Source organism: Protomyctophum parallelum (genome assembly GCF_964188405.1).
Source record: "Protomyctophum parallelum genome assembly, chromosome: 10".
Taxonomy (NCBI): Eukaryota; Metazoa; Chordata; class Actinopteri; order Myctophiformes; family Myctophidae; genus Protomyctophum; species Protomyctophum parallelum.
In genome coordinates this window covers 25,522,910-25,538,344 of record NC_139704.1, presented here as the reverse complement: position 1 = coordinate 25,538,344, position 15,435 = coordinate 25,522,910, and the positions used below count along the sequence as shown (strand labels likewise).

The following is a 15,435-nucleotide window of genomic DNA, read 5'->3' as shown; positions in this document are numbered from 1 at the left end:
TTAAACAGTGCTGCCAGGCGCAACCGCTCCGTCATTTTGATACACGCGCTGGCGAGACTCACTGCCTTCAGAATCAAAGGTTCAGCTGCTTTCTAGGGAGATGATTATTTTTGAGTGGTGCATGCAGCCACTCCAAGGAACAGCAATGTGTGTCTGTCCCTATGTCTGCCTGCCTGTCTGTCTGCCTGTCTGCCTGGCTGTCTGCCTGTATGCCTGCCTGCTGGTCTGTCTGCCTGTCCCTCCCTATGTCTGTCTGTTTAGAGTACCAGGTGACAAAGTGGCGCTGTTGAGCTTCACACTGGGAAGCTGAGTTTTCAGTGTTAATGTAACACTAGCAGAGCACAGTGCAGTACAGAGAGCAGACTACAGTGTAACACATGCACAGGTGCATGATGAGATGCAGTACAGTACAGACTACATAGTCCGACATCCAATAGTCGGACAACCAATAGTCTGACAGCCAATAGTCTGACAACCATTAGTCTGACAGCCACTAGTCCGACAACCAATAGTCTGACCAATAGTCTGACAACCAATAGTCTGACAGCCAATAAATAGTCTGACAGCCACTAGTCTGACAACCAATAGTCTGACAGCCAATAGTCCGACAACTAATAGTCCGACAACCAATAGTCAGACAACCAATAGTCAGACACCCCGAAAGGACCACTCAGTCCAGGCAGGTCTGATTTGTTCATTTTCTTCTGCTCATACTGTTGCAGTCTTGTCGTATATATATATATATATATATATATATATATAGCCACGGTTTTGCACCGTGGCTCCCATGCCCCACATGCAGGAAACCCTTTTGATCTTTTTCTGAGGACTGTCGACACATCTCATCATGACTGTATGGAAATTGAGATCTGTATTTATCTCCAATGCGAGCTAAACAGAACAGATGTCGGAGTGATTTGAAAGTCAAACAACCACCTCTGCCAATCAAGCCTAATTCAATTTTGTTTTTTATCCCCCTGCCATGCGATATGATGGCCTGTTCTGTTCAGTGGGAGTAATATACAAAGCACGGGGATGATGATAATAAATTGGATTGGCTTATCCCACCACGTTCACCTCCAAAATAAGCACTAGTCTAATGCAGCAGACAATAAATCCAGATTTCCATGATTGAAAAACCGGGTTTTAGGAAGAGATATTCCACTACATGTACAGTATATCCTAGTGGCCTAGATAACGTGTGTACGCGCGCGCGCGTGTGTGTGTGTGTGTGTGTGCTTGCATGTGTGGGAGACAGAGAGAAAGAGACAGAGAGAGAATATCATGCAGACTCCCAGGAATGAACAAGCCTTCATTTGGTCCTGCACAGCTGTAAACGTGCGAGTTTGGTCGAATCAGTGTCAGCCGCGGCTCCAGCCGTTTGAAACGCAGCCGTGCATGGATGAGTCTCGCAAGGAGCCTCGAAACACACACACACACACACACACACACGTCAATTTGGTTTACGAAGCTTGTCACGCGGAGGACAAATCGCACAGTGCCAATCGAATGACAAGACGCGTCTTGTCAATTTTCTTGACGTCGCCGGGGCTCTCTCCCTCTCTCTCCGGCGCAGTTAGCATCACTTAACATCCGCGCACAGACCTATATGTGACTGCAGACATGATGCCCCACTGGCTGCTGTCGTTACGCCATGCATAACAAGCAGGCAACCGGGTGACAAACACAATAACAGTGTCACCAGACTCACCACCACCACCACGCACTGTGTGGCACTGCAGGAACGTCAATGAGAGAAACCTCGAGTACTGATGATGGCACAGGTCACTCTAACAAGGTACGATGGACCTTTATTTGTCCCCCCCAGTTGATTGTGGCCGCAATTACACAATAGAAACAGTAAAAAAGTCCAAAAGAAACAAGACATTAACATGCAACAACAATACAAGAAGGCCACAGTGGTATACTAGAATATGAAGGCCTTGTTTTTTGTGCTGTGACAACACTGGCTAGGGGAAGGCAGAGCATTGGCTTGACAATACTGACACTTGCTGGTCAAAGGCTGCCATTGAACAACCATCTCTATAAGGAAAATGCTACTGTGGAAGTGCATCTTCTATCTAGGTGATCTGCTCTAGTCTGCATAAAGCCTGAGCTCATTTCAAGACTTGTTTTTCACTTTATATTTGAAATATATGCGCTCGCACGCACGCACGCACTCACGCATGCACGCACACACACAGATATGTAGATATTCTCGGAAGGCTATATTTAATCTATGGACAAGATATAGAAGCTTCTTGCAGAGTCAGACTAGCAATCCTAGTTTTAGTTCTGTACGTGCACGTGTGTGCGCACGCGCAGGCATGCGTGCGTGCGTTGGTTCCCTGATGTACTCAACACACCACAACAGGAACCTCTTGAATTATTTTGTTTCATATTATCAGTTGTATTGTGCCTTTCTGTTTTGTTTTCTCATCGCTTTACCTTAGAGAGAGAGAGAGAGAGAGAGAGAGAGAGAGAGAGGGGGGAGAGAGAGTTTGTGAATGCGTATCATTGTGTCGCTCTGACAGTCTCACGGCCGCGGGAGCAGGAAAGAGTGCATGCAGATGCGACATTTTATTCATCCCCTTAAAACAGACACAAAAAGCAGCCGAGGGACCGACCGGGGCCTGTCTGTAGGATAGGATGTGCCGAGGAAGAGCAGGTACTTGGCACGAGTAGCACAAACAATTAGCGTCACGTATAAGCAGAGGCCCCGAAGCAGCAGGGAGGGGAGAGAGAGAGAGAGAGAGAGAGAGAGAGAGAGAGAGAGAGAGAGAGAGAGAGAGAGAGAGAGAGAGAGAGAGAGTGAGAGAGAGAGATGGTAGATGGTGGTGGCATCTTATTTTCACAGAGAGGACTATAGCTGAGTTGCCTGCACATTCTGAAACCTAATTTAGACTGTGTATAGTGACAAGAGTTGATCTTCGAGCTAATAATGTGTCACGATTAAGCTTACGGCAGCCTTCCCTTCCTCAACTCACACATATACAGTAGGCTACAGTACATATGTGTGCATTTGTGTGTATACATAGAGAAAGAGGGATTTGTATTTTCCCAGCTAGAGATGTCACGGCTCATTTATTTGATGTGAAATTGCAGGCAGTGGGGTTTTTTGTTTGTACCGCGCATACTTAACCACTTGTACGATTACCATGTGCACTTAATTGACCGGCGTACCCCAAAGCTCTACTGTATACTAGGGCTAGGGCCTCTCCCTCTACACCAAATGTTGTCGCTGAAAGGACAGAGAAGACCATGTAATGCAGTGATTCTTTTGTTAAAGGACAACTTTAGTTTTTTTTTAACCAAGGTTCAAGATTTAGGCAGTTATTAAAGAAAGTAAAAGATTTTTTTTTCATTCGTTTTAGGGATTTTAGCTGTTTTTAACAGAGGGCGGGGCCAGATGTAATTTATTGGGGTCTAGTATAGTCCTACCAAGAAATTACATCTGGCCCCAGCCAGATGTAATAATAATAATTATAAAAGATAATTGCTATAAAATTTTGTAAAGAAACACATATTTAGCCCCATGCTCGAATGCCCCCGCCCCCCTGTCAAAAACCTGGCTAAAATCCCTAAAACAAAAGAAAGCAGCAAATAAAAATAAAAATTACTTTCTCTAATAACAACCTAAAACATGAACCTTGGTTGAAAAAAACTAAAGTTGTCCTTTAACTAAGGTTTTTGATATTTAGTCATAAGACTAGACTAAGACTAAACAATTTCAGAATACTAAATAGGACTAAATGGTTTGTTATTCAAAAGACTAAGACTTAAGGTCATTACACACTGGCGACTTGGCGAAAATGCGACCAGAAAATGTGAATTATTTGCGTGAAAAAGATTGCGTTGCCTTTAGACTAAATCTTTTCTGGCAAAATTAACATTGCATTTATTAAGACTAAGACTAAAGTGAACATGATTATTGTTAAATGGCCAATATATCAGCCCCACTGTGAAATCTCTTCATAAACATAGCATGTAACAAGAATTGTCCTCGTATACAGAAAAACTGAAATGTGCAATGAAAATTCACTCCGAGTTTGCTGTCCAAACAAAGCCATAGAGACTTTTCAAAATCTGGAATATCCACTCCTGTGTGAAATTGTGAATGCACTGCTGTCCACGAGCATGTGATCCAAGTCTGGTTAGTCTGCCTTATCTCTCGTGTCGTTAACTTGTATGTGCTCTATCCGTAAAGCTTGACTCGTCTCGACTCAATGCTATCATAATCATGCACTGGCCAATTAAAGGGATAGTTCAGATTTTTTTAACTTAAGCTGTATGAAATACTTGCCATTAATATAGTGGTTGCAACTGTATTACTTGATTGCCCGAGTCCCGTGGTGGGAGTTCTGCTCTGGTTTTGGTGAAATATTAAGTAGTTCTTGTCATTTTGTAAAAGTAAATTAATTCACAAAACTAACATCATTTGTATTGTTGACCTATTTCTAAAATATTAGCGCAACCTTCGTTCAACTTTGACCCCTCTATCACATGGAACAATTATTTGGGCGTAGTGATATGGACATATCACTACGTTCGTACCCCTCTATCACATAGTTCCGTGTGATAGAGGGGTAAAAAATTAACGAAAGTTGCACTAGGTGAATGGCATTTTATCTGACCCAAACACCATGGAATGTGGAGTTCCACAAGGAAGCATTCTAGGTCCAGCCCTATTTTCAGTGTACGTGAATGATATGACAGATGCTTGTAACTGTGATTTGTTCCTGTACGCTGATGATTCTGCACTGTTAATGTCCCACAAGGATCAAACCACATTAGAAAGCTCCCTGAGTGAGGAAGTAGCCAATGTTAGTTCCTGGCTTATAGATAATAAGTTATCTTTACACTCAGGCTTTACACTCGGGCTCGCTGATAAACTATCTTTACACCTGGGAAAAACTGAATCCATTCTCTTTGGATCTAATAGTAATCTCAGCAAGGCAAATGGCTTCTTGTTTAGAGTGGGTGACAATGTTATCACACGTAAAGATGAAATTACCTACCTAGGTTCCATCCTGGAGGCTAATCTTTCCGGTGATAAAATGGCCACCAACGTAATCAAAAAAGTCAACCAAAGAAGAAGATTCCTTTACAGGATCTCCTCACTGGTCAACAAAAACACCTTGAAGACCTTAACAGGAGCCCTCGTACAAGGTTTCTTTGACTATGCATGCACCTCCTGGTACCACAGCACCTCAAAGGCCCTTAAAACTAGGCTCCAGACTTCCCAAAACAAACTGGTCAGGCTCCTACTTGGCCTCACCCCCCTCACCCCTGCCCACTTTGACAGGCTGGAATGGCTTAGGGTCAACGACAGAGTACAGCATCTTGCAATGGGTCTGGTCCACAAGATTCGATACACCACCAAGATACCCATGTACCTGTCTAGATACTTCCTTAATGTTAACGAAGTCCACACCCACAACAGCAGAGGGAGTGCAACAAACCATGTACAGCACAGATTCGGCACAAACAAGGGACTAAATTATTTTCGCTCCTATGCCACCAAAATGTGACGAACCGTCATTAAGACATGCAAATCCCTTGACTCCTTCAAAACCGCTCTCAAAGGGCTGCAATTCGAAACTGGCCCCCGTAAAATCTGAATCCCCCCCCAAAATTTGTGGTGGCCAACTCCCTTACCCTGTGCCACTTTGATTTTGCATGTACATCGTGGTTCGAGGGCTTGATTAAAACAAAGCTACAGTCAGCTCAAAATAGACTGATCAGGGTTATACTAGGGATGGAACCCAGAACCCATATAGGAAGGAACCAGTTCAGAGAGCTGAACTGGCTCCCAGTAGAATCAAAGGTTACAATGGCTAGAATAAACATGGTCCATAAAATTAAATACGGAGAGGTCCCAGCAGTTAAGAACATGTTTCAGGCAGGTAAACGAGGTACACAACCATTTCACCAGAGCCAGTATTGCAGATGTGGTGCTCCCTGCTTTTAAAAGTAAAGTGGGCAAAGGCTCATTAATTTATATAGGAGCCACACAGTGGAATAGCCTGGAAACCAGTGTTAAACTGACCTCCAATTTGAGGACATTTTTTTTTTTTTTTTTTAAGATATTTTTTTGCGGCTTACGCCTTTTATTGATTTTTGAAGGGACAGACAGTAGGCTGACAGGAAACGGGAGAGAGATGGGGGGATGACATGCAGTAAAGGCCGTGTCGGGTCCGGGAGTCGAACCCGCGGCACACTGCGACTGGATTACCAGTCCGGTGCCCAGACCGTTACGCTACGGCCTGGGCCAATTTGAGGACATTTAAACAGAAGACAAAACAATGGCTACTGGAAAAGGTTCCCCTATAAAGGGTCATGTTAGAGGGATGGACCTGTTGTGTTGTGTATGTAATGTATTGTATATGTACTGTTATGTATTTGTGATGTATTTTAAAGTATTGTTCCGTTCAGTGTGAGAGGACCTCAGTGGAAATAAGTCTTTGGACTTTTCTGTGTAATCCTTGAATCGCTGATTATAATGTTGTATTTTACAATACAAATGACGTTAGTTTTGTGGATTAATTTACTTTTCATGCGTGGCTTTTACTGCAGAACTCGGGCAATCAATTAATACAGTTGCAACCACTATATTAATGGCAAGTATTTCATACGGCTTAAGTTAAAAACAATCTGAACTATCCCTTTAAAGTGAACTATGGTGTATTATTAATACATTTCCAAATGTTTCCAAAACAGTGCAAAATAGCAGATCTACAAAACGCGCAATGCGTCACCACACAACACGCTAATTCCACACGACACTGTTGTATGGCAAAGTATACAGTAGGGTGCATGTGGTTAAAGTATGTCACAGTGAAATGAAACCTTGACACATTTTGAAATGTCTCAATCGCCCCCACATGCACATATGAGTTATTGTTCTTTTGTTATTTTTTGTTACAAAGAAATGGTTAATAATGGTTAAAAGGTTAATATTAGCAAGAGGCCAGGGTTCACGGCTGCACGTGGATACAGCTTGGAATGCACATGAGCAAAGTGTTCTTAGGAAACGATCACATTTCACAATGTACTATACTCATGGTGTGCATTGATTGCATGCACAATTTTGGAGAGCCTGAACATTCCACATTGATGATGAAAGCATTGTCTAAATGAAGTGTTCTTGGTTGCACAATAAATGTCTGTATAGATTTGTGACTTCTGAAGACATGTTGTAGAATTATGAATTTTAAGTTAAAGGGACTCGTGCAAACAAAAGTCTCACTGGCCTTCTCATCGGGGCTGCTGCAACATATTTGGGACGAGTCCCAGCTCAATAATGCTATAGATCAACCCCGATAGGCAGGTTGAACTTGAGGTGGGTTCCAAATGAACCAGTCTGTAACAGGGACCCTTACAGTTCTGAAACTGTGTGTGCAACTGTGCAAATGGTCAAATTTAACCGTTCGGGTACATTTGGTTCCATTTGTACACTCTGAGATATGGGGGTCCTTGAAATTACAAAGGTTTGCGAACCACTGATTTAAATAATCAATACTGTACAATCAGTGCATATCGCAGCCAGAGGTTCAGTCAAAACAAACAAAGATTGGACTTTCTTACCTTCCTTGTATAAATACAACTGACTGTTTGACTTAAAGCTTCAACAGGGCTGTTTAAGTGTTCTCTCAACAGTATAATATACAAATATGGCTGCGGAAATTAAGATGTTGTTCTGCGTTGGACTTGTTTTCACGTTAACAGGTAAGTGGTCTCCTGTTGAAGGTGTCATCAAGTGTCTTGTGTTTTGCGCCCACTGTTTACGGCAATAAGTTCCACTTTACTTGAACCTAACCGCGGGGGCGTAATATACAGTAAGCACTGTGTGTCTTTAACGTTTTCTTTATGTTGATCTCTTGTTTGTCCTGCAGAACCCTACACTGCCCTACAAAGACAAAGTGCAGTAACTTTAGTGAAAAATTAAAAGTGTTTCACGATTGATGGTGGCGGTTACTACCATTACTATTGAGTAACATTATTTGCTATATTAGATATATACATTTTTTATTTTATTTTTAGCCTTCATTTTAGTTTTTTGTGTTGTTTTTTTGTATCATCTTATATAAAAAAAAAAATCCATTCTGTGTAATATATACTTTTGTATATATACACATGTACACACTTTTGTACTCTTTGTATCTATGTCTGCTGTTTCTGGACGGGGAAGGGTACCAAAATGTAACTGTTTTGACTGAATTGCCTGTCAGAATTAATAAAAAGGAATAAAACAAAGTAAACATAGGAAATATAAAAATATATATACTAATAAATAAATAAAAAGTGTTTCAACTGAGAATGAGATATCGGCTGTATATAAGCGATATTACGGCTAATTAAGAGGTTAGTTTGACCTTTGGGATACACAAATTAGTCGGTGTGTTTAGAAACGTACTTACCGCAATTTGGCTTTAATTTGTATAGGGAAGTACAGTGCAGTGGTCCTCAAAGTGGGGTGGGGGTCCGGGACCCCAAGAGCTCCAGCGTGCCACTTCGTGCCATGTTGCAAGTTGAACATTTTTGAATAATCTTAAGTCAATTAGATTTTTATTTTTTACACAAATCATCTCTGCTGGGGGGGGGTTCCTGACAAAATGGGGGTCCGCGGCATCATATATATGATTTTACGGATCCTTGACATGAAAATGTTTGAGCACCACTGCTATAGAAACCATACGTTTCTTCGGAAAACTGGATTTAGAAGAAATTTGTAGAATCAAACCTCAGGTCATAATGGGTTATGGTGTCTTACCCAATAGCGTGGGGACAGTCGGTGGTGAACGTAATGGTGGCTTCCTGTGTGGTTGTTCTCTCTGTGGGACAGACGTGGGCAGGTCAGGCCTCATTGGGAAGAGTCACAGCGAAGGCAGAGACGACCTGGTGCTGCAGTACGTCATCAACAACTCCCTGAGAGAGCACCCGGTCCTCACCAAGCTGAAACTGGTGAGAATGGACACAACAACGGGGACATTCAGAGCTACTGTGCTACTGGGGGATAAGAAGATAAAAAGACAAAAAGGGCGGTATCAATTGCCCTGAGCTAGCATTCACATCTAACCTCAAATTGTGTTAAAGGCTTAATTTAGCTGAGCCTTGAAGGGACAAATGATTAAGAGAGACTTCACCACATAAACCCTGGCATTCCTATCTAGGGCATGTCTTATAGTCAAAAACTAAACTAAAAACTAAAAGGGTAATTTTTCAGAAATGGCAGATCTCCAATCTCATTGTAGAGCTTAAATTATTGTAGCTGTCAATATATCTGCACTCAATGGCTTGGATTACCTGAGTAACAGTTATTCACCACTGGAGGGCAGCACAGTGCCGTAGTAAACTATAGTAGTACACTTTCGGCACCCTTGTTTACCTTTTCTCTTCTGTATTTGGGACGTCGGAATATGACATTTTGATGTTCTAATTAGTGGCCTACTAAAAAACCGTTTGAACTATTGAAATTAAAGTTACATTTCCCCCACATATGCAGCTGGTCGACTGTAATGAGAGGGCAACTGCAACATGGAGCCTACCTAAAAAATACAGTATGCGCCACTGAGTCCCATGCCCTCCAGAGTAATGCAATTTTAGCTGCGTGTGCCGTGTGCTGTACTCACCAATAATTAATTATTTCGGTGAGCTCCTGTATCATGTATCCATTTTAAAGTTATGACAGAAATTGAAAACATGTTTTTATTTTATTTTAGTAAAATAAAACTGAAAACTAAAAAAAACAGTCAGGGCTGAACATGATGATGACAAGTCTAGCCTGTCTCTCTAGCCTTGATATAGCCCTGGTCCAGTGCTTAGGCCTACTGACTCGCTGTAAGCACTGGACCACAAGACTGTTGTCATAATTACCATTATAAGTCCGTATATTGTCCGAATCTCTGTCCGACTCCGATGCCCGTGGGCCGTGTTGGCTTTCCCTGCTCTAGCCATGAACGAAAATCCAGGCTGAGTGAACTTCCTCCTCCAGCTGGGAGGTGGCCAGGTGGGAGGTGTGGTTAATTAGGCCTAGCCAGGCTACACCCGCAATCAGTGGTGTAAAGTCACAAAGTAGGCTATATTTGCCTACAATTTAGTTTTTTGTTTCCAGTACGTCGCTAGGCTACTTTTACTCCACTCCATCTCAAAGAAGGCAAAAAGGTCTATACTTTTACTCCACTAGAATTATTTGAAAACTTTAGTTTGTTACTTTGTAGATTTTGATTATTATTACAAAACATTCAGCCCTATTTAAACTTTGGCTATTTGAAAACAGCTGATCTGGGGGCACAGGGGGGTAAGATCAACAAACATCTGCCTGGGTGTCAGCAGACTGCTGGCCGAACGCTAGCGCTTTGGTATGGGGGGTAAGATCTTAATTTTCGGGCCTGTTAAGAACTGTTTTCGCCGGCTGCCGGGCGCAGCTGCACTAATAACTTTGGGGCAGGCCCGAGGTATCAGTCAAAAGAAAGACATCGAAGAGGAAAGATGGATGGGGAAGGAAGGATCAACATATGGAATGTCGATCAGAACAGGTCAGCTCCATATATGGAGATCTAAGGGTTTGAGGTTTGAGTTCAGATGTAGTTGCTGGCCAATATCAGGGATCTCCGCTGGCCAATATCAGGGATCTCCATATACAGTATGGGCTTAATATTGATGACATCAATTAATATTGATGACATCTCCATCCCTGATGATGTCACAGATGTCACGTGCTCCATCCCTGATGATGGCATGTGATGTCACGTGCTCCACCCCTGATGATGTCACGTGCCCTCTCACCCCGACCAACCAACCAAAAAACCTAACCACCTGCAGTAATAGGCCTATAATTGGGACAGTATTAGGAATCTGCATGTCTCTTGTTGCTGTGTCGTTCCATTTCAGAGAACCCTTGAGGACGAATGGAGCAGAATGATGGTTGCCCCTGAACAAGCCCAGCTAATGGCCGTTCTCATGAAACTCATCAATGCCAGTAAAGCCATCGAAATAGGTGAGAATATATAGGGTATGAGCTCTACAAATCTGAAACCATAGAGGAAATTCAAATACTTGAATTGCCACACAACAGAAACACTATTCATACTCAGTGGTGGAAAGTATGTGTAGTTACAATGTTGAGTTATTTTTTACTGTACTGGAGTATTTCGTCCATCTTCATTAAAACAGCTGATCTACAAGCTCACAATGCGTCGCATCCAAAAGATGTTTTTACACTTGATAAGTGAAATGGGACATTCTGCGTAATATTCTACTTTTGGTACTTTAAGTATATTTTGCTACCAATACTTACACATTCTTCCGTACTTATATTCAAGTTTTACTTAATACTGAGTATTTCTACATTACATTATTGATAGTTTTTCTAAAGTAAAATAAATCTAAAATGTGAATACCTTTTCCACCACTGTTCATACTGTATCTTTTTCCTAATCAAATAACCCATTTTGGGCGGAAACCCCTTTTGGTGTTTTAAACATTGTTATAATTTAGCTATTGAAAAATAGCAGATCTACAAGCTCATAGCTTATTTTGAGGTCAGGCCTGAGCTAAATGTGTTTTTTTTTTGCATGCTGCAGGGATGTACACTGGGTATAATACACTGAACATGGCACTGGCCATGCCAGACGATGGACGTGTTGTGGCCTGTGAAATAGAACAAGGATATGTGGACATCGCCAAGCCATTCTTTAAAGAGGTGATGGGAACATATTATATTGATAAATATGTCGCAACATGTAATTTCTCTACTCAAACTGTGGGTTGGGACTCGAGACACCAGGGGGGGGTCCCCAAATTATTTGATGATTTGCTTCATGTGCAAGATTCAGTAGATCGGCTATTTTCACAATATGAATTTGAGGAACCGAGAAAATTGTATGCCTCAACTCCTACAATTCCATGTACTTCAGGTCAGGGTTGGTGTGCATGGGTCCCCAGTTCAAATAGGATTATTTTGGGATGGGTCCCCAGTTCAAATAGGATTATTTTGGGGTGGGTCCCCAGTTCATCACACAGACACTATACCAGAGCAACAGATTCAAAGTGTCTGTGTGAAACGTCCATGAAAGCAGGCTGATTATCCGGTTCAGTTTAAAAACTACAGTAGTGTAAAAACATGGCAGGCTAGTAAGTGATGCATAGCATACTGTAGCTTACATCGCAGTGTACAATGAGGTCAGTCTTTTGCAGCCCGCTGTTAGTTTTTTTACCCTGTGCATGTACTCGGTTACCTTTCCACCGCTGTCAGGAGCTGAGACAGATTGATTGTTTCTGTCAAAGTAAATCCATGGAAGTGTTGGGAAGAGACCTCGTATCTCCATGTTTCAATGTCCATGTTTTCTTTTTTGAGCCTCCAATGCATGGCTTTCCCAAATGACGTCATAGGCCAGCCGCCCGTCGCCAGCCAAGTCTATGGACTGTAATTTTTGTTTACGGTAGTTATGATGTAATTTTTTGCCAGCCAAGTCTATGGACTTTTCTCTGAGGATATTTTTGGGGATTTTTTCCTTTATTGAGAGATGTACAAGTTGACAGGAAACGGGGAGAAAGACACAACAAAGGTCGTCTAAAATGGGGGCTTTGAAGTTAACAACCAATGCTAAAATCTAAAATGACACAGACGCTTTCCCGGTTTTAACAGGTTCAAAATAGTAGATCTGCTCATTTCAAATGTTAAAAAACAATGAAAAGAGAGAAAGATTTTGGACATACAAGTTTTCTACCCGCGAGAGCGACGTACTGTACTATCTAGGATCTGTCAGTGTGTGTTCTACTGTGGCCTGAGGGAAGAGGAGCGAGGCGTTCGCTCAGGTAAAGATGCAGAGCCAAGCAGCAGGATCAATGCTCATCTCGCCCCGTGCCTACAAACGTCCTCATCAGTGTTGGCACGTTTTGCAGGAGAAACAAGAGGTCAGGTCTACTAAAACAAGCCCAAAAGAAGCGTCTATACAGTAGGAGTGAGAAACACACACACACGCACATGCGGCTATTTGACAATAGCCGATCTACAAGCTCACAATTTGGTGTCGATCCTTGACATGAAAATGTTTGAGAACCGCTGATTTAAACAACATTAGGAAGCAAGCCCAAATAAGCCACGCAGATTAGAAACAAGCCTTTGCAGAAGACTTTACCCAACAAAAACAAGCCCAAAGTCTTTTACAATATGCAGACTTGGCAACACTGGTCCTCATTGAACGCCAAGCTGTGAAACCTAAAAAAAGAAAAGAAGTGCATGCACGCGCGCGCGTGCGTGTGCACTTTTTTTTTTTTTTCACACACACACACACACACACACACACACACACACACACACACACACACACAGTCCTCTTTTTACCACTCAAGTTTCGTTCTTTTTTTCCTCTGTTGCAATTAGGCTGGAGTCGAGGATAGGATTGATGTCCGGCTGCAAGCAGCTACAAAAACACTGAGTAAGTGCCTTTACAAATGCCGATCATTAAAGTTACTAGAAGTGACATGTTATGGTTGGATGGTTGCATACAGGGGTCCTCAGGGGTCCTTGAGGGATTTCCAAATGGACCGTTAAAGGTCTGTAACTCAGAGGGTGCAGGGTGGGTGTACAAATAGGCCTGATTGATTGATTGAAAGAATTACAGTACATTTCAAGTACAACTCAATACAAAAACTGTTAACTGTGAGTGGACGACACCATAAAGCAAAGTTGACAACCGTACATGTAGTTTGACAACCACCGCTGTAGAGTGTTCAATAACAAGGGTCTCCCTGCCGTATCAGTTCTCTGTCCTGACGAGAAAATTGGCCTGACCTGAAAAATGTCTGTTTACTATAAAGAGCTGAAGAGACATGGGGACTCCTGTTACTGAACAAACACTCTATAGCAATGATTACTATCAGAATATAGAGCTACCGATATTTAACACTTATTTTCAAAAACATCACTTGCTGCACCTTTAACAACACATACCGTACACGTACAGTGATAATGCCTTTTTGTCATTTTGTTTGTCTCGTCATCAGGGGAACTCATCGAGGCCGGAGAGGCGGGCACTTATGACTTTGTTTTCATAGACGCCGATAAAGCAAACTATGACACCTACTACGAGAAGTCTCTGGAGCTTATAAGAAAGGGGGGCATCATTGCTATTGACAATGTAAGTGAACCATCATTCACAACCGGAGTCGGATTAGCCTCCGATCGATAGTACGGTTAATGTAGCATTGCAAGACAGATCAGGTCACCTCTGTGTAGTCGGACATTTTCAAAAGTTGGTGGATAGAGTGGAAATAGCAGATCTACAAGCTCACAATGCACATTATGTGAGGCATATTTTGTGTCACACGTATAAAATATGCCTTAGGTGACTACTAAAATATATGTTCGAATTGTTTTGTATAGAGTGCGCACGTGCACACGCACACACACACACGATTAGTTGATCGATTGAAAAGGTAGGCCTAATAATGGATAGAGTAATCTATAGTTGGTGCCCTACATCTGTGGTGTGCAAACGTTAATACTAGGGGTGTAACGATACCTTTTAACAGTGATACGTTACATATCACGATACATGGTTTATGATACGATACATGGTTTATGATACGATACATGGTTTATGATACGATACATGGTTTGATATGATACATGGTTTATGATACGATACATGGTTTATGATACGATACATGGTTTATGATACGATACATGGTTTATGATACGATACATGGTTTATGATACGATACATGGTTTATGATACGATACGTATCACGATACATGGTTTATGATACGATACATGGTTTATGATACGATACATGGTTTATGATACGATACATGGTTTATGATACGATACATGGTTTATGATACGATACATGGTTTATGATACGATACATGGTTTATGATACGATACATGGTTTATGATACGTTACGTATCACGATACATGGTTTATGATACGATACATGGACGATATTGGTTCATTGTGGCGATTCAATGATTTTAAATCGTACAGTAACTATTTTCAATACATTGACATTATTTGAAACTAAGTAATTAAACCCCTTTTCTTTGTTCTAATATTGATGCAATCGATTATTTGCATAGCAAAACGATTCGATACTGATTATTTGCATTGCAAAACAATACGATACAAAGTCAATGTTGCCGTCGATATACTTCGATTCCTGAAATTAAAATAGATTTTTCGATGCAGTTACTATATCTTTACACCCCTAGTAGTTAATACAGTTCTTCATGACTTTGTCTCTCTTCCCATGCAGGTGTTGTGGAGTGGTAAGGTGGTGAACCCTGCCCCTGATGACCTGGTGTCCCAGACTCTGGACAGACTCAATAAGAAACTCCACAAGGACCAGAGGATTGACCTGAGCATGCTGCCCATCGGCGATGGACTAACGCTGGCCATCAAGCGCTGAATTCACATGCTTTGGCTTGT

At 41.8% G+C, this 15,435-nt stretch overlaps 1 protein-coding gene across 1 annotated transcript; it reads left to right on the top strand.

The window, feature by feature from the left end:
* Positions 1-7,673: 7,673 nt before the first annotated feature.
* Positions 7,674-15,415, top strand: LOC310865502 (catechol O-methyltransferase domain-containing protein 1-like; the record flags this gene model as incomplete). The annotated part of the gene is made up of 7 exons (XM_083774647.1): positions 7,674-7,728; positions 8,846-8,964; positions 10,894-10,999; positions 11,586-11,704; positions 13,388-13,442; positions 14,011-14,144; positions 15,263-15,415. The coding sequence occupies 7 exons, from the start codon at positions 7,674-7,676 to the stop codon at positions 15,413-15,415; spliced, it is 741 nt and encodes a 246-aa protein (XP_083630773.1).
* Positions 15,416-15,435: the final 20 nt, after the last annotated feature.